Consider the following 12,740-nt stretch of genomic DNA (forward strand, 5'->3'; position numbering starts at 1 on the left):
TTGTGTGGATTCCATTATTACCTTGTATAAACTAAGAAAAACATCTCAGGTTTGTGGCTTTGCGAGTATTAAGCTGTACTATTTTATCCCCCCACCATCAGTGTTTTATACACAAGCTTTCTTTTTGTTTTTATTGTTTTAATTTGTTCTAATTAGTTGTACATGACAGGAGAATGCAAATGTACGTTTTGGTAAATCATACGTAAATGGAGTGTAATTTCTCATTTTTCTGATTGTATGTATTGTAGGATCACATCAGTCATACAGTCATATGTGTATATGAGCTGTACTTCTTTAAAAGGACTGAGTGCTTCTGTGTTAGGTGAATATTGTTGGATAAAGTAGACATGGCCCCTGCCTCATAGAGATTTTAACCAGTACAGTTAGAGATTCCTGATACCTAATATAAATAATCCTGGAGACTTTCCAGTATCTTTTTTGTTATCTATCACTAAATGTAATTGTTACTGGTCTTAAACATTTCTAGTAGGAGAAAACTGTACATAATCAGGACACTTGGGATTAGTAGTAATAAATACTAAGAGAAAAAAATTAATTTGTAGATAAAATCTACAAAGGAATGAAATGCACATTAGGCATAGTCCAATATTTGTATAGACCAGGTCAGAATACTGGGAATGCCTTAGAAGCCTAGGAAGGAGAAAATGGGCTAAAACATAAAAATAAGGATTAAAGTGATCATTTCGATTTTATCTTGGCTAAATTTTTAAATAGCATTTAAGTGCTTTAAGAAGTGGCTGCATATGATTGGACTTATTTTTGGTAGTAGTTTTGCTTTTCAGTATATTTAGAATGTAAATTTGTTTAACATTGAAATAGTTTTATTTTTGTGGAGACTTTTAAATAAAATAGCCCTCAGTTTATTGCCATTTATTCCATTGCTTATTGGATATTATTTTTCGTCTAGGAACCTGTAGTCAGTTCTTTCTTTCTTTGAAAGGGTTTGTTTTAAAAATAATGTAATTTTTACTGACTTTATTGAAAATACAATTGTATACTTGGAAATGACATCTAATATATCTCCTTAATTAATTGACAATTCATCTTTTGAGCAGTTATTTGCAAACTTCAGGTTACTCTCAGGTGACAGTGCTAGTCCAGTATTCACTGATACTTTTTTCCATTTTGACTCAGTAGCTTTTAGACCAAAATTTAAAATTTGTCTTGAAATTAAAGTCTAGTAAGAAAAGCAAATAATGTAAATTTAGACAGGTTTGATGAGTACATTTTCTAAATTGTTATTTTATACATTAACCCATATAGGAAAAATTTGAAATTGTGGTAAAGTGAGGAAAGTTTTAGAAGTGAAATGAAATGGTTTTTCAGAAAAATATCAAAAAATCAAGAAACCTGCTTAACCTTTTTGGCTTTCCCTTTCAGTCTAGTTTTTATGTGGCACTGTGTTTCACTTGGAAAACTCATAGGTTGATGCCCCCTTGTGGTCTTTTACCAAAATAAATAATACAAATATAAATAAGTGGTGTTCAGTTACTGCCTGTTAAATCATTCATTCATTCCTTTATAAAATAACTTTGAAAAAGCACTTTATGGGGAAAAACAGTAAAAAAAATTATTATTCTTGTTGTCTCTATAATTTATTTACCTTACAATTTATCAAATATAATTTAACCCTTTGTAACAACATATTAGCTAGACCCTGATGTACAGAAAACTAGGTTGTCTATCATGGTCATTACTGGCATCTAACTCCCTTATTATTAGTTCTTAAAACTGTTATGATATGTCATAGTGATTATGAGGTTAGCTCATCACTTCTCCTCCCTCCCCCTCCACACACACACACACACACACACACACACACACACACACCACACACGGGCGTACGCCCGCACGCCTGCGCTCACTCGAACACACGTGCAGGGGCACATGTAATTGGTGCCTGTTTATACTTAGTCATTTGGTCTGAAAGCTCCAGGAGCATTATGAGGTATTAGAATAAATAAGGATTTCTACTAGTGAATTGGTGACTTTAGGCTTGTTGGCTCTTCCTGATATTATTGACAGTGTCTTCTTTGCATCTGAGTGTTATATTAAGAAGAAAGTGGAGAAGAAATAGCAGCAACAATCAGAGTTTTAAGAAAGACCATAAAGTTGTAAACAACTGCCTTTCTTTTATTCAGTACATTCTATCAAGGTTGGAAACAGTCCAATACAAAGGAATATGGGCTTTGAGATTTTAAAGACCTGTTTTTAAACTGATTTTCATCTCTTACCAGTTCTGGGAGAGTTGTATAATACCGGATAAGTTACTTTATCTCTGAACACTGTTTTCTTCTCTTTAGGAGGTTAAATCTAACTCATTGAAATGTTTGCAGCTTGATTTGCATTATTCGAAGTCTTGGCATACGCTACTATTCTTCTAAATCTTAGGTTAAGAACTGTTTTGAAATGTATAGAAAATATACCATACGATTTTGTAGCTACTTTATTGTTGGTAAAAACTCCCAATGATAGTTTGTATTTTTAAAAGTGGTAAATCAGGCCATAGTCCTGTTTCTTTATCATGGACTTACTGCTGTAGTACTATATAAGTATATATTTTATTTATAAATTCTTGACATAATCATTATATTGAAGACTTTCTGAGGTGAACTATTTTAATAGTATAAGCCTTGTAACCAAATTATTTTTTGTAAAAATGATGCAGTAACTTTTTTTTAAAGGAGTAATATTTGCAAATTTTGACAAAATGGTTGTTAAAACAAAACCATTGTTGTTCCTCCATAGCCTTAGTTTTATGGAAATAAACAAAGTGATGAAAAGGTTTTTTTTGTTTTGCTTTGTTTTTTAGCAGTTGTTGATAGCACCAGAACCAGACTCACTATCTTATAGTCACTTCATTTAGTACTTAAAAAAGAGTTAATCTGAATTCTCCATCAGAAGAAGCAAGATAAATCGGAATTTACTTCACAGACAAATAAGGTTTTTTTTGTTTTTGTTTTTGTTTTTTGTTTAAAAACCCAGATACATTCAACTTGGAATCATATAATTTCTCCTAAAATTTTCCTTGGCAAGTTAAAAACATCTCAGAATATAAGTACAACTGTAGAGTTTAAATACTGTTTGAAAGTTGGTGAACCATAAATTGGCTAAAAACACACAACAGTAGACACACCATCAGAAGGTTATTCCATTTGTCTTTTTTTTTTACTTTCCCCTTGTTTTTGATTTCTAAAATATCACATCTGTGGTCTACATTAGTGCAGTGTCTCTGATGTTAAAAGACATGACATATAACCAATAAATACTTTAAATGTGGGTGGTGATGGCAAGAACACATGCCGTTCTACCAGAGACTTGTTTTTAAACATAAAAAGCATATGTGCCAAATTTACATATTTACTAATTAAAAAGGCTTCCTGGAAACATTAAGTAGACTATCTTCTATAACCTTTAACACCGTCACTAATGGATATAGCCTAGAAATTTTCATCGAAGGTCCTTTAAATAATGTAAATGATTATGAATATGTAACTAGTTAATATGCAGCTACGAAAGGATTATCATGTAGAGGTTAATGAACATTCTGCTCTTATGGTTTGCAGGGCTTTTCTTTTTGTGCTTTTGGCTCACTTCATGCTTGGAAACACATGCATTGGGATTGGAAAACATCCTGACTGGGGTCCCATCTTTTAATGGGGCTGTTAAATAGGAACTTTATAAAAAGGATTTCTTGAAGATTTTCTTCTTTTTTGATTTATATTTAATTCTTTTTGTCTATTTTATAATTACTGCCAAATCAGAAACAGTGAAATAGATTGATGTAGTTTTAGCTTGGCTTTTCCAGATGTAAAGTCAGTACTCTATTATATAGTACCACTGTTATTAAGTGTTGCTATGTGATTGATACTTACTAAAAGATCTTCATTCTAAAACGGACTTTTTATGCTGAGTTAATGTGTAGTATGGTTGGGTATCTGATTACAGCATGTATTTTGGTACAGGATTGCTGCCTTAGTATTTAAAATGTCCCAAGGAAGGACATTTATTTCAGGAGTTAAATGTTATAATAAGAGGAATTTAGTGACAAGTCTAAAAAAAAATCTTGTGATTTTTGGGTGCAATACTGAGCATAGACAATATTGGTATTTAGAACTGAACTAGAGCAGTGGGTTTCAAACTAAATCATACTGCTGTCTTTCTCACATGGTTTTGGCATTTCGGCTTTTATCCCTTAGTTTCTCTATCTCTAAAATGGTGCTGTGATATGCTAGGTTACTGTTTAAAATTTTTATTAATAGGTGACTTAAAATTAGGTGATTAGCGTTCTGTGAAAATAGTATAAATTTTAAAAGTGTGACTCAGAAATAGTGTTATTTTTGAAATTACATTTTTCCTATACTGAAGATTTTGAGAATCTATTATAATATCTCAAAGGAAAAAAAAATAATAATTGTGCTTAATTCCATTGTTTTATAAACCTAGTTTAAACGGACTGTGAAGTGCTTCAAATTTTATCATAATTCATGGGGGAAAGAATGAGCTGTTCAGAGCAACTCTTTATCCCAAGTATTTCTTCTTGAAATGTAGTAGAAAAATATCACTGAACTCATTTTTAATGCATCAGAATAAAAATTACAGGTGAAAACATTTGGAGATATACTGACAAAATAAAATATTTTCACTACTGTCATTTTTTTTCTTTTTTTTACTGATGAAACGTGGATGTTACATTGGTTTCCCATTATTTATAACATTTGCGTATTATACAAAATATGTAACGTTGAGAACAGGTCTGTAAATTGTACAAAATACTAGTTATCTTATATCATATGTCACCTAATAGTTATGAAGCGAGTTTTGTACCAAAGTATGAATTGGAAAGCTGTAATTTGTTCTGCAGTTATCAGCCTGCATTAGAGGGTTATGATAAAGTATGCTGCTTAAAAACTAACATTCACATCTCTGTGCATTTGACAAATAAAAATGTATGCTGAAATGCTATTAAATCTGTAAAGCTACTGTTCTAGTTTTCTGATAGACTGTTTTTGTAACTCTGTGCATAGCCCTGTTTTTTCATGAGCAGTTATCTGTTTTCATGACAGGTGGTCACTAACTGCCAAGAGAAAATCCAGCACTGGTGAGTGAAAGATGGTTTTATTATACTTCTGAAATACTGTTGGGGTCACCTGCTTGTATTTAAATAACGTGTATACTGGTTTTGTGTGTGCCTGTAAGATCAGTAATTGAATTCTTCTAGTTATCTCCATTTTGAGTGACTTTGGTATTAATGTATAGTTTTCTTATCCTTTTCTGAATTACATGTTCCCTGATTTCTTTAAATTGTTACCATTTGTTTCTCCATTAAAAAAACAGAATAATATTAATACCATTATGAAGTACAGACTTAGACATATTTGAACCTAACTGGTCATAGAAAGCTCTGTTTGGTGAATATTTTCTGTATTGATAGTAGAAAAATAATTGGAATCATTTGTTTTAAAATAATGATGGAGATATGACACAGAAATTTTTTGAAACTGAAAATTTTGAAATCTAATCTAATTTTCCAAATTTAGATCTAATTTTCTACATTTCAGAACTTGCTTTATGAACTGCACTTTTTTAGTGAGAACGAAAGCATGTATATTTTAATGTGCTAATGTATAGTTAACAGGACAATGGTTGGTAAATAACATGCTTTTCTTCCTCTTCTGAGGAAAAAGCTCAATTAGTAAATAAAATCTTATATTATGAGTTGTCATGAGGTATAGCTGTTGATCTTACAGATATCAAATTACAATATATCCATGCTGTGTTTACGAAGATTTTACTGAGAGAACAACAGGAGCTGTCTTGATTATTGTCTGCAGGGTTATTGCAAAATCATGGTAACTGCCCCTTTAGTGGTGAGATTAAACCTTCGGTTATACACCATCAAGCATATAATATTTTAAATTTATTTTAAGAGGCTTTTTCTTCATGCCTGAGAGATCTCCATGGAAATAATTTATAGTTAGTGTATATCAAATGTTTTTTGGTATAAATGCACATGGGCTGCAAGCAGTGGATAAGAGTAAAAATCAGTGCAATCTGTATACATCATCTTATTAAATTTTGACTATTGGCTTGCAGAAAATAATCTAAAACTAATAATATCCTCTTTATAAATAAAAATTCAGGACTTCATTAATTTTCAATAAATGCAGCATTGTAGTTGCATCCAGTGGTGGTGTAAGTCTGTCAACATTTCCATAAATGGACTGTTTGCTTTTCATTATACATTCAGTTCAGGTTAAAATGTGAAATGCAAGTCCTTGGCCAAAGAATGTTTTTCTCCTGAAAATTTGGCTAAAGTGATCCATTTTGTAAACAATTCCCAGGGGACATTTTATTAATGTGAACTTCTGTCAGTTTTGGTAAAGGGTTAGAAAATTAGAAAAGGTTGTATTCATTGAGAACAGATACTAGCTTACACAAATGTGTGAGTAACATCCTGTTTCTGGTTGGTTTTTGTAAAATCCTTCCCTGTGAACAGAGTTCTTTAAGAATACTGCATAGTTTTATCTTATTATCTACAGTGAGTTCTTGAATAAATGAAGATGAAATATGTAGTTATTTTATACATACTATTTTAGTTTATAAGTAGTATAGCAGTTTACAACCCTGGTGATCAATGACAGGTAGAAATTTAACATTTATTTCAGAGCAGGTTCATGTTCACTTTCTAAAGCTCTGAGCACATCTTAATATCATATCTTATCTGTATATTAACAATTAAAATGTTTTTTTCAATTTACATTTGCCTTTTCCTTTGAATTATTTCTGATATGGCTTAGGGAATGGAGTTTCTGTTTGCTTTATATTTATCCATGTATAGATGGATCATGTATCAAGATTGATTCTATCAATCTGAATGGCCAGTGAGATCATCAATTTGTTATATTCAAAAATTAAAATCAAAACTGTTTCCATTCTTTTGAGAGCCAGGAAATTGCTATTTGGGAGCATTGTGGGATTCTCCTGATATTTTTACATTATTTTAATTCCTCAACACTGAGTTCCTTCCCTATGTCAGTATTGTGCTATTTGGAGTTGAAAGAACCTGGAATTTATAGTCAGGTGCTAAAGAGAGAAGTCACAATAATATTGTGCTACTTGCAGAGATGCGAAGCAAATATAGAGGGAGTTGAGAGGTTAGAGCCATTCCTAAGCATGTATCACATACTATTTTTAAAAGCATGTTTTTAATTCTTCTTTGACTTTCTGTGTTAGTACAGTCTTTCTTTATGGATACATACCAATACAAGGGAGAGCAAAATATATGAAATAAAAAATTAATTCTTTGCTAGTGATGTTTATGCTTGTTTGTGCAATTTTAAGGAAAAAAACCATGTTATCATGTTATCATTTATGCCCTTTTATATTTCTTACATTTTGAAACATTTTCAAGTGTATCGCCTAATTAAAATTTTTTTTCTTAAATCTTAATGTATTGTTTTTAATCTCTTAAAGATACGCTACATTTGAATCCTGTCATTTATTAACTTTGTAACCTTGGGCAGTTATATACCAAGTGTCTCACTTTCCTTGTAAAATGATGATGCCATGTAACTCACAGGTTGTAGCAAACATCAAATGAGGTGATGTCTACAAAGCACCCAGCCTGGCACTCAAGTATTATTAATAACACATTCATAAACAAAAAGTGCCAGTGTTTTGTAAATATTCATGAATACTTTGTATTTATGCTTGTTACCTTTTTGTCATGATATAGAGGATCGACTTTCTGAGTATTATTACAGCATTACATGAATATTTTTAAGTAACTTTTTGTTATGAAGAATTTCAAACAAAAGGTGACAGTAGTATAGTGAACCCTCAGTTACTCATCAGTCAGCTTCAATAATTGTCAACTTATGGTTTCTTCAAAACTTCCATTTTAACCTCCCATCCTGTCATCCACTTTCAGTTATTTTGAGTGAATCTAAATTTCCGTATTCCATCTGGAAATACTTCAGCATATATCTTTAAGAGATAAAAGTGCCTATACATTAGTGTAAGATTTAAGCAGATTTTTAAAAAAGTAGGCAATACTTTTTATATTTCAAAATTGAAGAGGCATAAAGGGGTACAAATGGTATATGGTTTCTTTCTAGCTTTGTTCAGTTCTCATTTGCCTTTTCTGGAAGCAATCATGTTTTTACAAGTTTCTCAAGAATCTTTTCAGAAATTGTTTGCATAAAGTAGGTGTGTATTCATCCACATGTTTAGATTTATTCACTCCCATTCTTTTGGGCAAAAATGGAATTGGACTATATACTGTTCATTTAATACTATATGTTGGAGATTGTCCTCAATTAACTGTTTCTCTTCAGAAAAAGTTCATTGTGTCATATGTCTAACTTTTAAGGGTCACCAAATACAATTTGGTAATAATTTTTGTTTCTTAACAAATAATGCCCATATTGCTGAAAGTATGGCTTTCCTATTCAAAATCTGTCCTTGTTGAGGTGCTGTATCTATTATTTTATTAGTCCTTAATACAATTACCCAAAACGAGTGTCTTAAAATAACCATTCATTTGTGCCCAATTCTGGTGCATTGAGCTGGGCTTACCTGTGTTCCTCTTCTGGTAATCTTATCTAGGCTTACTAATTTGGTTGCAGCCGTTTGGTAGCTGCATGAATCCTCAAGGTTGTTCAGAATCGCATCACTCACAAGTCTGTGGCTAATGCTGAATGTTAGCTGAGCCTATTTGTCCTTGTGCTCTTTATCCAGCTCACTTTTCATTGTGATCTCAGAGTGGCAAGAATGGAAGCTGCAAGACTACACTGTATTGGTCAAAGGAATTTAAAAACCCGTCCAAACAGCACAGTGGTCCATACGTGTAATTCTAGTGACTCTGGAGGCTGAGGCAGGAGGATTGAATGTTTCTAGGCCAGCTTCAGCAATTTAGTGAGACCCTAAGTAACTTAGTGAGACTCTTTCTTGAAATAAAAAAAGGGTTGGGGATGTAATTCAGTGGTAAAGTGCCCCTGGGTTCAGTCTCCAGTATAAAACAAAACAAAACAGACAAAAAACAACACACACACACACACACACACACACACAGATGCACACGTGTGTGTGCCAGCCCATATTCAAAAGGGGGAAGATAATCTCCACCTGTTGATAGGAGGAGTGACAAAGGATTTCTGGTCACTTTTAATGCACTGCAGATGATTTCTTCTGACTGTGTCCCACAGGAAAGAAAGAAGTCTCATTACTTGATGTTGACTTGTGAGAATTAAATGAAATAGTACATGTGATGCCTGGCATATTCAGATCATTTGTATGTTAGACATTGTTTATAATCATAAATTGTATGTATATGAATTGCAAAGCTGTCTTGCTTTCCTTAAATCATCCTAAAACAATTTTAAATTGTAAAGATATCTATGAAATTACATGAAACAAACTTAAAATATTTTATTTTTTCAAATGCTTAATTTTGGAAAGTGTAGCTTAAATTGAGACATTAAATTCAGAAACACTTCATGTGAGTTTTTAGAGAGGGATTATAAACCAAATACTTGAAATTTATTATTTTTTGAAGGAAAGTGGACAGAAAATATTTCGAGAAGATCAATCAACAGTTACTGTTTATAGTTAAAGTATATAGTGGGAAATACCCAAGAAAAATACCTGAATAGTTAGAATCAGGTGAAGGCCTGTGAGTCCCTCTTTTTGGAATTCCTCTTTCCTATTAGTCAACTAGGATGTATACATGTATTTGAGAGAGAGAGACAGAAAGAATGAGTGTGTGTGTGTGTGTGTGTGTGAGAGAGAGAAATAGATGTGTCTGATGCATTTGAGGGAATATACCTCACAAAAGCACCAACAGTGCTGTGGTTTATAGTATATTTCTCATGAATACCTGAAACAGGTATGCATATATCAAGTTTATTTTCTTATGTATAACGTGTGAGTTATTGATCTGTATTTTAAAACTTTAAAAAGTTTTTATGATAATGGCTTTATTCTTCAGTGTGAGCTAAATTTGAAAATTAATTTTTAGTCTCCATTGACTGAAAACTTTTCAGTTAGTGTTTGAAATGAGGCCTTCTTGTTTGGACTTTCTGGAGATTTCACACACATTTTCTTTTTTGTTGTGTTGGAATTTCTGTAGTTATTGATGAAAATCTTAGGGGCAACTGGGAGGAATCCTACACAAATTCCCTTCTCTGTCATTCTCTTTCTTGCATTTTTTTTGTTTAATTGTGTGATGTTTTAGTATATGGTTTGGGGTTAAGTAAATTTTTGTGTGTGATGCTGCAAAGCAAATTAGGGTGCCTGCCTCCCCCCCAAAATTTCAAGTTGTATAGTTTTAAGGATATTTCGGGGGGGGAAAAAAAAAACAAAACTGAATTAGAATTTTTTTTTTTTTTTTTTTTTTTTTGCGGTACTGGGGATCGAACCCAGGGCCTTGTGCTTGCAGGGCAAGCACTCTACCAACTGAGCTATCTCCCCAGCCCCTGAATTAGATTTTAACATTTTTATTATGAGTACAAAATGAATACATGCTCAATTACAGAAAGGTTGAAATAAGAAAAGAATAAAGGTAAATTTACTTAATTCTGAAAAGAAGCTAGTTCTCTCCCTTTGTTTTCAGATGTTTTATTACATTTAACTTCTTAATTCTTTGTATATATTTGTGTCACTAAGGCCAAACTATAATATTTTCCCCCTGGTTTTAAAGACTTAATGATTTTTAACTTATAATTAGAAGTTATTACTTCTAGGAGTTCCCATGCCTTTGTGTCACATTTTGGGAAGCAACCAAACTAATACTTAATGCATTTCTGAAAATAAAAGGCGAACTTACACGTTAATAGGGGAATTTCCCCCCCAAATAATTTAAACTGTTATTTAAAAGCTCCCTAATTGCGTCTCGTTATTTGGAATATGGTCTTTGATGATGATCTATGTCCAGTACCCATATACTTTGATTCAGTTTCTCACTGTCATCCTAAGTTCAGTGAATATCTGATTGAGGCTAAGAATTTATTGCTTCTGACATTATGATTTTTTATTTTTTTCTAACTATATTGTCTGAAAATGATACAACCTGCACTTTTGAGTTTTTTTCCATTCACTTTTAAAAAATAAGAGCAATGTGCAATAAAGCTGACAAGCACAAAGAGTGCCATGTATGAATGAAGGTGTAAATATTGCAAGAATTGCAATGTTTGAGAGCTAGATCACTGATAATCCTGAGTGCTTGTGCTTATTTTGAGATTGAAAAGTCCTAGTTCTAATACACTAAAGACAAATGGGAGTGGGTATTGAACTTATGACCAAATTGGTGAGGGTTTTCCCATCTTTTTATTAATTTTTTAAGTTGGTTGTGTTAAAGATACTTTTGAGGATTTAAAAAATTTGGTGGTTTCAGAACCAGGATTACTGCTTTTCACTCTTATAAAACCACTTAACAGAAACTGTTAACCTGGAGAAATCAATGAGAAATTGTCTATGGAAATACATGGAAAATATGGGTTCTTTTTTCAGTTTCTTGTAGGGGTCTGTGACCTAAATCTCTACTCTAAGAAAACGCACAAAAAAGTTTACTTTTTTCTACAATATACTTTAGAAATAAAGTGTAAAATCTAAAATGAAGTCCCAAGACCTAAGGATTATGGTGTGGTTTAAGTAGAAACTGGCATGAATAATCAAAACTTGAGTTTGTTATAAGCTCATATTTTTCCTAAAAGATTCTTCCTTTTAATTTATAACAGGAATATTTATCAATTGTAGGAAAAAAAAGGAGATAAAATTATCTGTAAATTCATCACATAAAGTTAAATGAATTAAGCACTCTGGAGTTCTTTCAGAGTTAAACTAATGTATTTTTATGTAGTATTTAAGCTTTTTTACTTTGAATTCTCATGTCATTTTATTCTAGAACAAAAGATAAGTTATGAATGAATAAACAGATGCTTATGATAACTGATAGGTCTTAAGTCACATGTTTGTAGTTCTAGAGATCAATAAAACAAATTCCCCTTACTATCTTTATTCTTTGCACTCTTATTGTTTACAAGTTAAATTGAAGAAGTCTGATACAATGCTAGCTTCATCTGTCTCTTTGAATCATTTGTTCAATTGACTTGAAAAATTATAAGTGATTATATTTAGGCTAGTCTTTTTATCTTTAGGTTATTTCTAATGATGCTTTCATATGACTCGTAGAATATAAAGAGCATGGATTATTTCACCAGCATCATCTGATTACATCAGTTCCTTGGTATAGTAGAGTTGTAAAAAAGGAAATATGCCATCATATTGCCTGGATTTTGTATACATTTTACTTATTTCATTAATTGAAGTTACAAAGTATTTTGTCATGATCATTTAGAAATAAAAAATTTAATGCTTTTGATTTCATACAAATAAATACATTTAAATTTTTAACGAGTATTCCTTTCCCCCCACAAAACTGTAGAAAGCATAGGAGGGTAGGCTCTTCTTTCAAGAATGTTTTTATTTTTTAATATAACTTGAACAATTTCTTTTTTTTCTTATTTATAATTTTTTAATATTTTTTATTTTTACAGACACATTTTGATTCATTGTACACAAATGGGATACAACTTTTCATTTCTATGGTTGTACACAATGTATATTCACACCATTCATGTAATCATACATTATATATAGGGTAATACTGTTTCATTCTACTGTTTTTCCATTCCTACCCCCTTTTCCTCTACACCCTC

General features: G+C 31.7%; 1 protein-coding gene across 6 annotated transcripts in view; it reads left to right on the top strand.

Moving 5' to 3' along the window:
- The window catches only part of URI1 (URI1 prefoldin like chaperone), a 71,452-nt gene that overhangs the window by 20,613 nt on the left and 38,099 nt on the right, over positions 1-12,740 (top strand). For 2 of the 6 annotated variants that reach the window (XM_079117643.1, XM_079117645.1), the window contains exon 1: positions 1,637-8,705. The exons of 1 other annotated variant lie outside the window; for it this stretch is intronic. Coding sequence is in view for 1 of the 5 variants with exons in the window: in XM_079117642.1 (XP_078973768.1) it covers positions 5,088-5,122 (35 nt within the window). In the remaining 4 variants the exon portion in view is untranslated. Of the gene's footprint in view, positions 1-1,636; positions 8,706-12,740 lie in introns of those variants that run through there. 3 more of the 6 variants (XM_079117646.1, XM_079117642.1, XM_079117644.1) reach the window with 3 other exon arrangements.

The sequence above is a fragment of the Sciurus vulgaris genome, assembly GCF_902686455.1.
Source record: "Sciurus vulgaris genome assembly, chromosome: 17".
In the NCBI taxonomy this organism is placed as follows: Eukaryota; Metazoa; Chordata; class Mammalia; order Rodentia; family Sciuridae; genus Sciurus; species Sciurus vulgaris.